The sequence below is a fragment of the Trichomycterus rosablanca genome, chromosome 19, assembly GCF_030014385.1.
Source record: "Trichomycterus rosablanca isolate fTriRos1 chromosome 19, fTriRos1.hap1, whole genome shotgun sequence".
Taxonomy (NCBI): domain Eukaryota; kingdom Metazoa; phylum Chordata; class Actinopteri; order Siluriformes; family Trichomycteridae; genus Trichomycterus; species Trichomycterus rosablanca.
In genome coordinates, this window is record NC_086006.1 from 12,395,433 (window position 1) to 12,414,096 (window position 18,664).

At 38.8% G+C, this 18,664-nt stretch overlaps 1 protein-coding gene across 1 annotated transcript; it reads right to left on the bottom strand.

Annotated features, from left to right (window-relative positions):
* Positions 1 to 10,060: 10,060 nt before the first annotated feature.
* On the bottom strand, positions 10,061 to 18,554 carry birc7 (baculoviral IAP repeat containing 7). Its single transcript, XM_063016046.1, is given in 6 exon segments — positions 10,061 to 10,263; positions 11,284 to 11,347; positions 12,054 to 12,107; positions 15,946 to 16,021; positions 16,102 to 16,201; positions 18,161 to 18,554. Coding segments are annotated over 6 exon segments (891 nt in total).
* Between the last annotated feature and the right edge of the window lie 110 nt (positions 18,555 to 18,664).

The window sequence follows — 18,664 nt, forward strand, 5'->3', positions numbered from 1 at the left end:
CTGGCTTTTGGTCTTGTTGCTGATAACAGTCTGGATGGTCCTTTTCGCATACTGCATCAATTTTTTTCCAAAAAACACCTGGAATGCTAATTCATCTGACCACAATACACATTTCCACTATGTGCTGGTCCATCCTAGTAATCCCTTGCCTATGTGGTTATATCAGCTATTGTTGAGTGGCGGTTCTTGATGCAGTGCCGTTTGAGGGATCGAAGATCACAGGCATTCAGCTTAAGCTTGTGCCCTTGGCCTTTATGCACTGAAATTCCTCCCGATTCCTTGAATCATTTAATGATATTATGCACTGTAGAGGGAGAAATATGCATAAGAAACTCTGCATTTTTATTTTATGGATTGGATGCCAGGGAGGGGTGCAGCACCAGTGGCACTGTACACGTGTCGGGGGGGGTGTTAGTCACGGCTCTCTTCAGTCAGGAGTGGAGGTTAGGAGCAGTAGAGAGAAAGTGAAATGCAATTGGGTAATTGGACATGACTACATTGGGAGGAAAATTGGGGAAAGAAACATTTAGAAGCATTTAGGTGGTGCAGCGGTACAATAATACCCACTAACAAGTATAAGAGGCGCTATCAACACAAACGTGGCAAATCAGGTTCCAACTGGAACAAATTAACGCTCAAGAGGTGGAGGTTCCACGGCCAAAAAGCCACTCTTAATATGGCACTACATCACTACACCATTATTCAACAATAGCTGGTATAACCACATGGGCGAGGGATTACTTTGGCAAATCTTTGTCAAGCACTACAATACAGAGTTACATTCACAAATGCCACTTAAATCTTTACTGTGATAAAGTAAAAAAAGAAGCCTTATGTTAACCATGTCCAAAAATGGCATGGAGTTCTCTGAGGCCATCCAAACTGTTATCAGCAACAAGTCCAAAAGCCAGGGTCTGTCATGGTATGGGGCTGTGTCAGTGCCCTTGGGAAAAGTTAATTACACTTCTGTGATGGCAGCATTAATGCAGAAAAGTACATTGAGATTTTAGAGCAACAAATGCTGCTCTCAAGACAGCATCTTTTGTTCATGTCCATGCATTAAAAAGTCATGGCTGCAGAAGAAGAGGGTGAGGGCACTAGACTGGTTCCGACCTGTCCCTTATAGAAAATGTGTGGAGAATTTTGAAACGACAGTCTCTATTTTTTACACCCTAGACAAAACGTATGCAAAATAAAAGCAAGGAGAGGCTTACTTAAAAACTTGTACACAGGCATTTAGACAAATTAAAACACTTTTGAAACAATCATCTTTGCAGGCAAGCCTAAAAAAGCTATTTAGAAGTTTTAAACTGAGCTTATTATTTTTGCAAAAAGGTTTTACACAGGTTTTCATGAACGTCAGTCAAAAAATATAAGCCCACTGGTTGAAATAGCCATACACACTTAATTACCACCCCTTACAAGTAATTTATTCATGTCTGCTGGTGCAAACTTACAGTTGCAAATCTAACATCTGTATTTATACAAAACATTAATGTAAAAGCTGAAATTACTTTAGGCATGATTAGCCTTTTTTTTCCCCTGTTTACAGGAAACATAAAATTTCAATAAATTTGGGGAATTGAGAATACATTAATACACCTAATTCCACAATGAACACAATTAATAGTTTTACCACTGCTTTTTCCTGGTCAGGGTCTCAGTGGGTGCAATTCACTGGGCAAAAGTTAGGAAACACCCTAGACATCACTCCATCAAAGGGCAAACACACACAAGGGTCATTTTGTTTCTTCAATTAACCTGACAGCATGTCTTTAGACTGTGGGAGGAAACCGGAGCACTCAGAGGAAACCCACATGGAAAACATGCAAAGTCCACACAGAAAGGACCCAGGAACCCTGGACCTTCTTTCTGTGAGGTAACATTGCTACCCACCGAGCCACCATGCCGCCCCCCAACATGTAATTGCTATATAACAATTAGATCCAAAACTTTAAACTGAGCATCATCTAAAACCTCTAGTTTTATAAAAGTAATTGCCATTGTTCAAAAAACATTCAAAAGAAAACAATTCAATTCAATCACATAAGTATTATAATTTATTTATTATTCACAAAATATTTTTAAAATATGACAAAATATGCATAATATTATCTTATTTAATGGTAGAGAAACTTTACTTGTACTGTAGCCTTGTAGTTTTGTTAGTGATCACTATTAACTACAGTGACAATACGTGCCCATGAAAAGCCTGAACCTATTACAAAAAATAAGCATCAGAATGTCATAATGTAACTATACCCAGTTTTTAAAATCTGGGTGTGACAGGTTATGGTTAAGCTAAAGGGCCAAAGCATGAATTGTTATGGGGGCTATAAAGTAGAGCTAGGAGGTTCATGAATCACCCGGGTTAATGATTCGAATTTTTGTACTGAATCAGGAATCACGAGTCCGAAATCTCAATTAACCCAGATCCTATGAGTCCTCTGAGCTGCTGCTCAGTACACAAGGCGAGTAAGCAGGCTCACAGGAAAAGTTACCATAGCCCCCATGGTAATTCATTGACTGTTTGTTTTGGTGCCACTGTGGCTGCCTGAATGGGTGAAGTTACCATACCATTTGTTGTTGACCATCCCCCTTGAACCCTTGACCCATTAATATACCCATCTGATTGGTAGGTGAGTCCACCTCCCTCTCCTGCATGATCAAGATTCCACTTAGAAAAAAGTGTTAACTTGTCACTGACAAGAGAAGTGTGAGATGCCAAGAGAATTAAGAGAGAAGTATTTATTTACAGAAGATGAGTGCACGGAAGACAAGTGATATTTGGATGCATTTTCATGCACTAAATCAGTCGCAATCAAGATGTCAGTACAAGTGACTCAACTGACTCAACTGACTCAAGTGAACCGGATCACATTACTGAGTGACTCAGATCAACCCGAGTCCACAAAATTTACCACCACTACTATAAAGTGAATTAGACACCTGAACACTCTTTACACGTGTAAGCGTGTAATCCTGCGACTTCCCTAAACTGTTTGTACTCTAGAAAGTTTAGAGAGTTTTTCATACAACCCTAAATACTGATGAATATATCATTAAACGCATTTTAAGAAATTGACTAGATAAAAATTTCTACTCTTACCGCTCGTTTCAGAAACCTCACCCGCACTGGATCTTCATGTTCTACATCTGCTTCTTCTCCAGGGACCGTCACTGCTTCAGAAAGCTTTCCGCTTCTGCACAGATGTGACGAAAGAGCAACGTCCTGATCTCCGCTTTCTTTCTGTAAGTGCATCAGAGTATTCCCCGGTCGTCAAAGTGACGACTGCTTTCGTATGATGTGATGGAGAGTCGTATCCTCCTTACTCAACTGAAGCTTCAAACCAAGCAAAAGCCCTCTGACTGAGAATCACACTAAATACTGTATAACAAGCCAAACGCCACCCGGTGGGGAAAACGAACACACCTGATTACCTACATTGCACATTAAGAGAGTTACAAAAAATATTAAGATACACTGATCAGCCATAACATTAAAACCACCTCATTGTTTCTACACTCACTGTCCATGTTATTAGCTCCACTTACCATATAAAAGCACTTTGTAGTTCTATAATTACTGTAGTACATCTGTTTCTCTACATACTTTTTTTTAACCTGCTTTTACACTGTTCTTTAATGGTCAGGACCCCCACAGGACCACCACAGAGCAGGTATTATTTAGGTGGTGGATCATTCTCAGCACTGCAGGAACAATGACATGGTGGTGGTGTGTTAGTGTGTGTTGTGCTGGTATGAGTGGATCAGACACAGCAGCGCTGCTGAAGTTTTTAAATACCGTGTCCACTTACTGTCCACTCTATTAGACACGCCTACCTAGTAGATGTAAAGTCAGAGACGATCGCTCATCTATTGCTGCTGTTTGAGTTGGTCATCTTCTAGACCTTCATCAGTGGTCACAGGACGCTGCCCACGGGGCACTGTTGGCTGGATATATTTGGTTGGTGGACTATTCTCAGTCCAGCAGTGACAGTGAGGTATTTAAAAAACCATCAGCACTGCTGTGTCTGATCCACTCATACCAGCACAACACACACACTAACACACCACCACCATGTCAGTGTCACTGCAGTGCTGAGAATGATCCACCACCAAAATAATACCTACTGGTGGTGGTCCTATGGGGGTCCTGACCATTGAAGAACAGGGTGAAAGCCGGCTAAAAAGTATGTAGAGAAACAGATGACTACAGTCAGTAATTGTAGAACTACAAAGTGCTTCTATATGGTAAGTGGAGCTGATAAAATGGACAGTGAGTGTAGAAACAAGGAGGTGGTTTTAATGTTATGCCTGATCGGTGTATATTTATAATTTTTCATATTCATAATTCTTGTGGGAAAAAATGCAGTAGGGCATAAAAACCAACGTTAAAGCAGTTTCAGATACAAGAGATACAAGTGCTAATACATATGCAAATATTTTATCAACGGTCGCAGTGGGAGCAACTTGACTGCATGTCTTCTGACTGTGGGAGGAAACAGGAGCACCCGGACAAAACCCAAACGGACACGGAAGAACATGCAAACTCCACACAGAAAGGACCCAGCTCGGTTCACCAAGGAATCGAACTCTGAACCTTCTTGCTCAGAGGCGCCAGTGCTATCCACTGAGCCATCGTTCCACCCCCAACATGAAATTGTCATAAAATAATATGATCTAAAACCTTAAATTGAGCATAGTCTAAGACAGTTTTATTGTCATTAAAAAAAGCAATAAAAATTAAACAGTTATAGTTGTATATAAAAAAATAGACAAAATATGCATAATATTTCTTTATTTAATGGTAGAGAAACTTTACTTGTACTGTTGCATTCATAATTATTCATATTGATAATGTGAGAATGCAGTGAGAATGCAGAACGGCATACAAACTAATGTTAAAGCACTTACATATACAAGAGTCAGTGCTGATACATCTTCAGATACTTATGCAAATGAATAACACGAACAAATAAGTTTGATGCTGCACCAGAAACCATTGTTAAACTGTAAAAAAAAAACTGTAAGTAAATAAGTAACGCATACTTCGTAAGTGCTAAGCATGAAGGAATGCTGGGAATGAAAAGGGTGTTAAGTTTTATTTTAATTGGGGCGGTGAGGCAGTTACGCCACTGTATGCTGCATAAAAATCTTATCAGAAAATCCTAGTAATTGTGACCACTAGATGTAGATGGTGGCTCCATGTTGTTAAGTGTGCGATCAGAGTCTATCCAAGGGCTTAAAAGTAAACATTATGCATGTTGTATAGACACCCAGTAAAAGTTCATTCTACCACAGAAAAAATAGTGCTTGTGCTTATATTCCTTGTGCAGTGGGCTATTTTTTGGATCTGGATCAGTATGGTGACACCCCAGCTACTATGTACTAAAATTATTAATACAGAACCAAGCTAAAGCAGGTGACAAATTTGTACCAAATCGCTACACGGACTCAGGTTTGATTCATGTCTATAGTTTCTGGGGGGAGTGGTAATGCTTGCATGCATTTTCTCCATGTACAGTTCTACAGATTTCTTTCAAACCCTAAAAACGTGCAGAAGGTGGACTTGCCAACTGGTCAGAGGAATTTCCAGATCCACTGTAACTCCAACCAGTGTAATAGCTACTGAAAAAGATAATACATTTCATATTAATAAACATGGCCAGACTCAACTCATACTTCTTTTTAAAATGTATTGTGGCGCCGGCGAGCAGGAAGGATAGCGTCAGGGCCACGAGTGAGCTGCCTTTGGCAGTTCATTCAGTGGTTTAGGAACAGACACCCATTCATACACACTTACATTCATACAACAGACAAACATATAAGCTACTTACCCAACCCTCACCGCAGCCACCCCACTCCCAACAACGGGATACACGGCTACGGTGAGCTTAGACACCACTGCCGCAAGGCTTTCTGGGTAAAGCCTGTGCCGACGCTACACTATTAGCACAGACAGAGCACTATAAGCCATCCAAAAAATTATACCGACATGAAAAAGAAAATATACAGAGAAACGGAAAGATAGTTAATAGTTAAATTAAAGAGGATTGTACTTTAAAGAGGATTGAAGGTGGACTTTCTGCCCCAGTTTGCTGCTAGGTTGAAGTGATTTTTAATAAATGAATGAATTTGTGATGACCTGTAATGGTCAGGGTAATTTCCAGACCCACCATAACTCCAACCAGTGTAATAAAATGGTTACCAAAATAAATTATTACATGTTTTATTTTATAAACATAACCAATATGCTCAAAATGGGTAGACCTTTCATATTTTGTAGGTAATATACTAAATGTTAACTGTGTATTTTTAAAATGCACATTTAATAACCGGTGACTAAGTAAACACTAAATAGGTTTTTGTCACTGATCTAGACATTGTTGTGACAATTGTAATTCTATCTGTGAATGTGCACCAGTTTAAATGCTGAATGCTCACATTTTGTCCTCTTTGAGTTCCTTAGCCACTTCCTCTTGGTACATGTTCATTATGCAGCTGTGCACTGCACACTATTGCATGCAGCAGGCTGTCACTCTAAATCAGGGCTGATATAGCTGCTTTGTATTGAACTAGGATGCATCATCTATAAACATACTGTACAATATAAAAAGCAGGCTTCTACAAAGACATTTAATCTGACCTTATTTACTCAGCCTCCAAATGTTTTAATGTTACAATTTGCACATGTAGGTTGTCAGATTACAGTCATATTCATATTCACATATGATTCTTATTAGTTCATTGTGTGTATGGGTACATAGTTTAAATGCTGTTTTAGCTTCTTTGTTGATAATATATACATACAACTGTTTTAGTAAAGCTACAGTATAGTCAAAATCTAAATGATAACCACAACAAAATCTACTAAGAAATGAGTAGTCGGTAAATAAAATGTTAAATCATAATTTTAATTTATTATACATTTTTTTTTTTTTCAAAAGAATACAGTGATGCAAAAAATATCACCCAGCTGTTTAAAGAAGAATATAAATATGTAAACTTGCACATGTATCTTTCTCTCTCTTTTTCTGTGTGTAGGAGGTGGAGGAAAGCTATTAAGGGGACAGTGGATGCAATGATGTAATCGAATGTGAAATGTGCCTGGCACTGCTAGTTTTACCTGTTTAAAGATGCATCATGCTATAAAAAGCTGAGACCCCAGCAAACCACAGTAAGATCCATTATTCATAAACAGAAAAAACCCTATAGAAAGGCAAGGGACGTCTCCCTGCTTACGCCATCAGCAGTGCGCCCACGAACGCAGCATTAATGGGGTTAAAACGGGTTAATTGTTGTACAAGCTTTTATGCTCATTGAGATGTGTTGTTGTGCATAGTGCATTTATGTCCAAGTTCTAATGAGTTTGTAAAGTTACCATTTTCGTTAAGTGTTTCATTAAGATATATCAGATCTGGTCTTTTTTTTATGCCCTTGTAATTCACACAAGAGCAATTGCAACTAAAACAGCTGCCTCCTACAGTCAAGGAGCTTTCACCCTGTTCTTCAATTGTCAGGACCCTCACAGGACCACAACAGAGCAGGTACTATTTAGGTGGTCCCGCAAGAATCTAAAAAATAAATGCCTCAAAGAAGCGGGATGTTATGAAAATGATGGCGCTAAAAGGGTGCAAAATACCAACCATTTATTCACATCTACAGAATAATGATTCAAGCCTATAACTAGATTATAGAAGCAAGCCTATAAATTGGCCAGGGAGTCATGTTTATCCTAACTGAACACCATCTACCACCAGGGTATAAGAATGGAGTAAAAAAAAAAAAAGTACCATTACACAGCTTGAGCTATACAGCAGAAGCACATGAACTGAATGGACCTGAAATATATTGATGCAGCACACCTTTCTAATGCATTGATATGCACTGATTCAATATCATGCTTGCAAGCAATGGAATCTTTGATATAGCAACATCCAAAAATCAAATACTAAAAAAGATACAAGAACTTACCAAAAGAAACTGTGACAAGAATTTTAATAAGACGTTTTGGATACCAGGACACTGCAATATTGCAGGAAATTAAAGAGCAGATAAGGTAGTCAGAGAGGAAATAGAAGTGCAAGCAACAAAGCATTAACTTTCCTCTTTAGACGTGAAACTGCAATCAGGGATCTCCCTGCAGCGGAAGACAAATTGACTATGCTAAATTGGGAGAAAATGGGAGAAAATGCATAAATAAAACAGAAAAAAAATGGAAAGAACACAATATAAAACTGAATGCACACATATAAAGACAAACAAAACCAAAACTTAACAATAAAGATCTGAATCTTATCTTTTATATACAAAAATTAAATGATACTGTCATTAATATAACCAATGTGTTGACATGGCAACAAACAAACAACTTTTTTGGAGTGTGTAGCAGCCATGACCTTTTAATTGACTCTGCACAGCACAGAGATGGGAAAAGAGTGCTGTCAGGTTGTGTCCCTCCGTACACAGTGCTGATTTGCATTGCACTCGTCAAAGTGTAGGTGACAAAATGCATACGGCTGCTGCCCACGTGTCGGAGCGGGCGTGGGTTAGCTTCGTTTCCTCAATAAATATATATATATATATATATATATATATTAGGGCTGTCGTTAATCGCGTTAATTAAAAAATTGATGCCTTATATTAGATCAAAACAATATGATTGGTGCACCTGTTTTCAGTGTCAGGGTCATGAACAGGAAAAGATCCTCACTTTTGTCAGATAATGTGCTTTCTACAATGAATTTAGATTTAATAATTCTATCATATTTTATGAATGTTTTATTGGTAAACACGTTCTTGCAATAACTATGTGCATAACTGTTCAAATTTTGCTTAATTATTAGTTTGCGATTAATTGAGATGAATACATATTTAGGGCTGTCACACGATAAAAAATTTAAATCGAGATTAATCTAGATTAATTTTGTTCTTTAATCGCGATTAATCTCGATTAAAATTTTTAATCGTGTGACAGCCCTAATATACTGTATATATATGTATATATATATATATATATATATATATATATATATATATATATATTAGGGCTGTCGAAGTTAACGCGATAATAACGCATTAACGCGATTTCAATTTAACGCGATTAAAAATAATAGTGCCGTTAACGCAAATTCTAGTTAATGTTGAGACTTGACTGGTAGAACAAACGTTTTAATGTCGGACTTGCCACCGTTTTTCATTTGCGGTTTGTTAACATAATGTAACCGAGCGTTGTAGTGATGCACTTATAAAGAAATAAATACACGGTATATTCACAAGTTGTCGGGAGCAGAACACTTTTATTAACTTATTCTGTTAAGGTACCAAATACCGGAAAGCTGAGTCAAGCACGTTAGTCCATGCACTATGGAAGCCCCAAAGGGTCAAAACACACTCACTTCGTGTAGAAACGGCCATCAAACCATTGTCACGATACAACCACAGAAAAGTCTGTTACAATAACTACACCTTATCCCACCTAAAGCACCGCTGATCTACAATGTTTGCTGATGGAGAAATTCTAACCTACTATCTGACATTTACTGCCTAGTATGTGAGTGAATAAAACTCCCTTACAGTTTTCTCTTGTCCCAGCAGTTTTTAACATCAGTACATTTAGCATAAAATGTGTTCACCATTTTAATTGTAACATTTCACTTAAAAATCCTTGTTTTCTATAACATTTACACAGATTTTTTTTAATGCGATTAATCGCGATTAACTATATGAAATTCTGAGATTAATCGCGATTAAAAAATTTAATCGTTTGACAGCCCTAATATATATATATATATATAAACCCAGTCTTATTACATTTCAAGGTGTTTCATTAACATTTTGTAAAGTAGTTTCTCACAATGTGCTCAAGAATAATTTATTTAAGAAGTTAATATAAAGTCATTATACAGTACATTTCAACAGTTTGGTAATATTCATGAAATAAATGTGATACAGCTTCAAATTAGTGGCATTTAAGCAGTAGGAATTAAACAATGCAAAGTAGCTTTTAAATCAAAGTAGTAGTAGTAGTTAAGTAGCGTTTTAAAACTTCTTAAATCTAAGACATGAAGGCGTGCACACTGCTACAAATTACTGCTCTGCAAATGGGGCAGTGGTGCAAACTGGCGGCACACTCTGAACACACAACCAGATGGCCGCAGGGAATAAACAACATGGACACCACTTTGTCCATGCATACTTTGCAGGTGCGTTCCTCCTGAAGCTGCCTCAGCTGTTCCTCAGGATTCAGGTTCCCTGGCACTGTCAATTAAACACATATACTCTGTTATGTCAGGATGTTGCATAGTCACCCGAGTTCAGAATTGAACTAGTTTAGGTGTTAAGGGTTTCCACAAACATTTGCCTATATATTATACACTGATCAGCCATAACATTAAAACCACTTCCTTGTTTCTACACTCACTGTCCATTTTATCAGCTCAGCTTACCATATAGAAGCACTTAGAAGTTTTACAGTTACTGACTGTAGTCCATCTATTTCTCTACATACCTTTTTAACCTGCTTTGACCCTGTTCTTTAATGTTCAGGACCCCCACAGGACCACCACAGAGTAGGTATTATTTAGGTGGTGGATCATTCTCAGCACTGCAGTGACACTGACATGGTGGTGGTGTGTTAGTGTGTGTTGTGCTGGTATGAGTGGATCAGACACAGCAGTGCTGCTGGAGTTTTTAAATACCGTGTCCACTCACTGTCCACTTTATTAGACACTCCTACCTAGTTGGTCCACCTTGTAGATGTAAAGTCAGAGACGATCACTCATCTATTGCTGCTGTTTGTGTTGGTCATCTTCTAGACCTTCATCAGTGGTCACAAAAACGCTGCCCACGGGGCACTGTTGGCTGGATATATTTTTGGTTGGTGGACTATTCTTAGTCCAGCAGTGACAGTGATGTGTTTAAAAACTCCATCAGCATTGTTGTGTCTTATCCACTCATACCAGCACAACACACACTAACACATCACCACCATGTCAGTGTCACTGCAGTGCTGAGAATGATCCACCATCCAATCAATACCTGCTCTGTAGTGGTAGAGTGGGAGAGTCCTTACCATTGAAGAACAGCATGAAAGGGGGCTAACAAAGCATGCAGAGAAACAGATGGACTACAGTCAGTAATTGTAGAACTACAAAGTGCTCCTAAATGGTAAGTGGAGCTGATAAAATAGACAGTGAGTGTAGAAACAAGGAGGTGGTTTTAATGTTATGGTTGATGGGTGTATAGTACTCATACAAAAATAAGTGAAATAACATGGACCTTTCTCTTCAGCTGTGGCCACAGTTTTCATCTCATTGGCACTGTTATCCTGCCTCACCACAGGCTCTGAAGAAAACACATCATTCATACATTAGAAAAGTGTTCATAATGTAATATGTATTTTCTTTTTGGCCTAGTCAGGCTCACCCTTTGGATATGCAGTGAACCCTTTGAAATTAGTTATATGGAGTTAATCTGTCTGCTGAGGTTTGTAACCTTTGATTTTTTTTTCTTTGTTTCAGCTTTCTGTTCTTTTCTCTTTTCTTTTACTTGTTTGTTGTAGTTTTTTTCTTTTCTTTTCACCTTTTTGCTAGTTACCATACCGTCTGCCCCTCTACAAAGGTGCAGCACTGAGCCATGGTTTGGGTGAGCTGTTTATGCAGAGCCCAGATGTGTCTGATCAGTGCTTGGGCTTCTGGGAAATGAAGTTCTGAGAGCTGCTCCCTGCTGCTCTCTTACTGGACAGCACAGGCCCCCTGCTGGTGACCGGTGGCGTGGACCGACCCCTTACAATTTGTAATTAGTACTTATACACCGATCAGCCATAACATTAAAACCACCTTTCTGTTTCTACACTCACTGTCCATTTTATCAGCTCCACTTACCATATAGAAGCACTTTGTAGTTCTACAATTACTGACTGTAGTCCATCTGTTTCTTTGCATGCTTTGTTAGCCTTTCATGCTGTTCTTCAATGGTCAGGACCCCCACAGGACCACCACAGAGCAGGTATTATTTAGGTGATGGATGATTCTCAGCACTGCAGTGACACTGACATGGTGGTGGAGTGTTAGTGTGTGTTGTGCTGGTATTAATGAATCAGACACAGCAGCGCTGCTGGAGTTTTTAAATACCGTGTTCACTCACTGTCCACTCTATTAGACACTCCTACCTAGTTGGTCCACCTTGTAGATGTAAAGTCAGAGATGATCACTCATCCATTGCTGCTGTTTGAGTTGGTCATCTTCTAGACCTTCATCAGTGCTCACAGGACACTGCCCATGGGGCACTGTTGGCTCGTTAATTTTGGTTGGTGGACTATTTTCAGTCCAGCACTGACAGTGAGGTGTTTAAAAACTCCATCAGCATTGCTGTGTCTTATCCACTCATACCAGCACAATGCACACTAACATACCACCACCATGTCAGTGTCACTGCAGTGCTGAGAATGATCCACCACCCAAATAATACCTACTTTGTAGTGGTACAGGGAGAGTCATGACCATTGAAGAACAGCATGAAAGGGGGCTAACAAAGCATGCAGAGAAATAGATGGATTACAGTCAGTAATTGTAAAACTACAAAGTGCTTATATATGGTAAATGGAGCTAATAAATGGACAGTAAGTGTAGAAACAAGAAGGTGGTTTTAATGTTATGGTTGATCAGTGTATAGTGGTGTAATTATTGTGTTAACTAAATACATTCAACAAAAAGTAGACCTGATACCATACATGTAGTCCTTCCCTTCCCTAATACATAATACTTACTACGTATTCATAAGCTTCATTTTATCATGTAAAAACCAACTTGGTATGCATTGCCAAAGAGCTCCAGATTGGTTCTATGTGTCCATAAAACATTTTCCAAAAAGGATTGTAGTTTGTCTATGTTTTTTTTGGTTAAGTTCAGTCCCTCTTTTTGTGACTTTTTTTAAGCAGTGGTGTCCTCCTTGGCCTTCTCCCATAAAAGGTTTAGTTTACTGTGGGGCGTATGGTATGGGTTGAACCCATCACTCTAAATAAATCCAGCTCAGCCTAAAGTTCTTTGGATGTTGTATCTGGTTTCTTTGCCACATTTTGAACCTCCATTTTACAAGGTTCTCTCAAAATTTTCTCTTTACACCATGTCTTGAGTGAAACTCCTTGTGCTTGATGATAATAGCATTTCTGGTCTACTCAAACAGCTCTCTTGTTTTTGCCATTGTGAACAAGGAACAGGAAATAAAATTGGCCTTTTTAAGCATTAAAGTCACCATTCATAGGCTAACTGAAGTCATGTGAACACTGACAAGGTGGGAACAGGTCAGTCTAATTTGTAATTATGTCTAATTTTGTCCTTTGTTTCAAACTGAACAAATTGCTAACTGAATTGCCGTAGGATAGCTAGGACCACCTCATAGTGCAAATTAACCAGTAAACGTGAGGCACTTGAATGCTACACGAATGTTAAATCACTAAACACAAATTGCATATTACACAGGAAAAGGCTCATTTCATTGTCCGCGACGCAATTTTAATGGCTGTGATTTGGGTGGAGCCTTATATATAATATACACCAGAGTTGACATCTCAAACCTGTGAATGCCTATACAAACAATAATTTTACAATTAAAGAGAAGCAGTCTGCTACTGCACACATGTCGGAGGGGGGTGTGCTAGTCGGAAGCGAAATGTGATTGAATAATTGAATACAACTATACAACAAACCATAATGCCCTGTTACTTTGCTTGAAATATAAGACAGTGTTTTGGTGTTGGTATGCAAAAACAGAGTGTTGTGCCCTTTGTCGAAGTTAATGCCATGTAGTAGGGATGGGGGAGGGGACTTATATTTTTATTTTTCAGTTACCTTTAATGCTTTTGTGTGTTTTTTTTTTTTGTATGTGGCAGTGATTGGATGAAAATCAATACATATTTGATTATTAATTAAAGCAAAAATCAAGATAATCAGGATAATGATTGTGAAAATGGTTCACAAACTTGTAACTGTAGCTTAATAACTGCAGTGCTTCTGGTAAAAAAAAAATATGAAGCTGCAAAATATCTTAAATATACACCGACCAGGCATAACATTATGACCACTGACAGCACGTAAACATTTTATTCTCAAATTTGATGTGTTTGTCTGCAGTGGTCAGTATCTATCAAAAGTGGTCCAAGGAAGGAACAGTGGTAAACCGGCGACAGTGTCATGGTTGGCCAAGGCTCATTGATGCACGTGGGGAGCGAAGGCTGGCCCGTGTGGTATGATCCAACAGACGAGTTACTGTAGCTCAAATTGCTGAAGAAGTTAATGCTGGTTCTGACAGAAAGGTGTCAGACTCCATGCCTCGACGGGTCAGGGCTGTTTTGGTAGCATAAGGGGGACCAACACAATATTAGGAAGGTGGTCATAATGTTATGCCTAATCGGTGTACTTTATCTTAAAACATCTGTAAATACATTAATTAATTTAAAAAGTGGGATACAGCTGTAAAATATGATATATATTTGCTGTAAATGTTTAATCTCACTTAGGGATGTCCCGATCACGTTTTTTTGTTTCCGATCCCGATCATTAATGTTGATCCCGATCCGATACCGAGTCTCAAACCGATACTTGTATTTTCTAGATATTGTCTAGATAAGAACTAGATAAAACTGTTCACACAGTGCACACTTCAAGTACATTAGTTATTCAAATTAATCCAATGTATATGTTTAACAACTGAACAGCTCTGCAGTGCTGTAGGAAAAAAATTGCCTGCATCCAAGCTATTGCTTAATGTTCTTTTATTTTTACAAAATAAAAGTAAACAAACTTAGTGCAGCATTGTAGTAGTACAACTAGAACACTCAAAATAAAGTGAAGGTTCTTTTTGAGTAAAATCAGCATCTCTGCCGTGTTAGCGGACAGCCGGTTCCTCTTTTCATCATATAATAATAAACTCGCTGTATTCAACTTTTTTAGGTGCCGTATCAAATTGGTAGTAATTGTAGATCATTTGGTTAAATGATATCTGGTTTGTTTCTTATGAGCCACCGTACTTGTATGCGTGTCGTAACTGTAACAAACTTTTCTGTGGTTGTATTGTGACAATGGTTTGATGGACGTTTCTACGCGAAGTGAGTGTGTTTTGACCCTTTGGGGCTTCCATAGTGCATGAAATAGCGTGCTTGGCTAACGCGATGACTCTAGCTGTCCGCTATTCAGTACCGTAACAGAAGAAGTTAATAAAGTGTTCTGCTCCCGACAATTTGTGAATATACCCTGTATTTATTTCTTTATTAAGCAAGTGCATCACTACGTTATTTTGTAAACCGGAGTGATCCTTGACTGACACACCATATAAATAGTACAATTCTACAGTAATGAACGCAGCTCTGCTCCTACCGCCTCGTGAAACGCTTGCATTGCAGACATTACACTTCGCTGTTGGACTTGTTTCACTTTCCAATTTAAAGTATTTCCACACAGCGGACATGCTGACGTAAAACGAAGGATCGGGCTTAGGATCGGCCTTAGTAAAGCCGATACTGATCAGTTAAAAAATGCCTTGATCGGCCCCGATTCCGATCTTTGAGATCGGATGGGGACATCCCTAATCTCACTACACTCACTTTTAAATGTTTAAACGTGCAATTTTCTTCAAAGTGTAGTCACTGTAGCCACTTACTGGCTTGGTATTCTTATCATACAACAGCTACTGTTATGGGAGGGTAAAGGCTGAAACATACAGCTTGTGCATAATCTGGCACGCCTGACAAATTTATTTAGTCCAACGCCACCTACCTACCTTGGTTATGTCCTTTAATTCACTTACCATGGCCAGTGGTAATACTTCCTGTAGTTATGGTCTGAAATTCACTCTGTAAGCACACATCCAATATTAATCTCCAAGATGATTAAAAATTACATATTGCTGATTTGCAATTCTTACAGAATGAATGATAGATCGTACCATCTCTGGAATATTAAAGTAAGACTGTATATTACTGACGTACTCCGGTCCTCTTGACTGAAGCAAATACTCGCATCTAAAGTAAAATTAGAAAAGTAAAAGGTTAAAAAACAGTAAAGAAAAAAATAGAATATTTCTATAGTAACTGAGTTTTACCGTGGAAACCACCTCGCATGTTCCTGCCATGGATCATCTCCAGGCTCCCAGTTTCTTAATCCACCATCACAGAAGAAACACTTCACACTGTCATCATGACCTAAAAGGATCATTATTAACAGAGAATAAATATCAGACATTGCATAAATATTTATTAGCTGATTAAAATGAAGGAATTAAATGAGACAATGATATAATATAGATCTTTAGGCTATATTATATCATTAACTACTACTAATACTAACTGATGTAGTTTTGCAAGTGGACTTTTTTTTCATTCTTGCTTTATGCAAGACTTGTGCTGCCCAACAGTCCATAGTCATCGTCGTTGTCATAAGGTGCCAAGGTGTACTGGGGTTACTAACTAAATCAGAGAAATATTGCCATCCACTTTTTATTCCTCCTTCCTCCCGTTCACTTCCATTAACCCCCCACATAATCTACCACTGCTGCTCTGCAATTACACTTGCATTTTCTTCAGGAAATGCGATTTATTATTATTATTACTATTGTTATTAGTACTATTGTTATTCAATAGTTCTTCTTATTATTATTTTTATTATTATTTTTATTCAGCCCGTTTTACTTCTGCTTAACCAACAGTGTAAACACTTTTGGCCAAGGCATTTGACTATTTGTTTGTGAACGCAGTTGCTGGGGAGTGTAAATACTTTTGCTCAGACAGGTGATTGTGTTTGTGTGTCAGCACAGAGTTGGTGGGGGTAGGGTATGAATACTTTCGCTCAGGCAGGTGACTGTGTGTGCAAGCATGTTGTTGTTGTTGGGGGGGGTATGAATGGTGTGCTTAGTCAGGTGACTGTGTTCATGCAAGCACACAGTTGATGACAGACAGGTAACTCTGCGGCTGGGGTGGTGCAGGAGGCAGAGGAGTTACAATCAGGAATTGCAAATGACTAAATTGGAATAATAAAAGAATATGCATATCACCGATTAAATGTATATATTCACAGAGGCAGATATGGCGGTTGATGCATAACAGCAGGATTCTGGGGGCTTTTGTTTGAGCTGCCTGTGGCTGCTCCAAATCATCCCTTAGTGTGAGTATGGGTGAGTATGTAATACCCTGCATGTTAAATGGATCAGTCATGGTATATTATTGCTTTTTACCCACTAGTTCTGGATTTAGTATGACTTTGACCACAGTTATATAGTTATTGTAGATTAATGTTTAAATTAAGGACTTCCATATGTGTAAATTACACCAGATGTTTTATATGCACTATTGGCCTACATGTGAGGTGATGTAAGAAAATAGAGAAAGAGCAAGAAAGAGAAACAAAAGAGAAACAACACCCATTCAAACAAAAGTAAAATGATAAACAAAATAAACTATACATTGCCTACCCACACTACGGCTGCAAGTTTAGGCAGATAAAGAGATGCGGATGTTACAATTCCTTCAATTACAACTTAAAAAAAGTTTCTTGTTTAAGCTATTTGCACGGTGGGGCGGCACAGTGGCTCAGTGGGTAGCAATGTCGCCTCACAGCAAGAAGGTCCTGGGTCTGATTCCCAGGTGGGCCGGTCCGGGTCCTTTCTATGTTAAGTTTGCATGTTCTCCCTGTGTCTGCATGGGTTTCCTCTGGGAGCTCCAGTTTCCTTCCACAGTCCAAAGACATGCTAGTGAGGTGAACTAGAGATATTAAATTGTCCATGACTGTGTTTGACATTAAACTTGTGAACTAATGAATCTTGTGTAACGAGTAACTACAGATTCTGTCATGAATGTAACCAAAGTGTGTAAAACATAATGTAAAAATAAATAAATTACCTAATAAATAAATAAATTGCTCTTAGAATAAACTGACCTAAAAGTGTATGTGATTCTTACACAATTGGTTATTTGTTCATGGGTCATTTATAAATGGTAGTTTTATATCAAATTTCATACACAGAACAAGTTTTCAAAATACTGTGTCCTGCCACCTGACTGACACTGAATACTCTTACAGATTGCATGGTTACCATTACAATACTTGCAAAAATTTCTGAAATGAATGTAATTGTGAATCTCAATGAATGAAAATAAAATCCAAACCTGTATAGAAGAAACCAGCTTGTGCCAGTGTGTCTGGTGGAGGGTTGGTATTTGTGGGCCAGTTGCTGAAGCTGTTGAGGCGCGCGCTCTCTGATCCCATCTCTGGATAAGCGGCCTGTTCGGTGCTCACCTGTTCGTCCGCAGCCATGCGCTGCAGCTGGCTTAACAGCTGGCCGTCCACTGAGTCTGTCTGACCAGGAGCGCTCGTAATGTTGCCATCGTCCCAGACCGAGGCGAGATTGCGATGCTCTGCGATCGGACTGTCTCCGTGTACCCACTACTTTAGCGTTACCCCACAGCAAAAACAGCGGGCCCTCGCCAACTCCGCTGGTTCCACTGGAGCGCCTCGCTGCCCGCTGTGGCAGATGCGTAGCCGTTCCTTCTCACCGTACATTTCCGTACTTTTGTTCCCCTCACCATTACATCCTTCCCGAAAACTATGCCGTTTTCTCTCCATTGTGTACTCTCCACATCTGACCCTAAGCCCCGGCTAGTCATGTGATA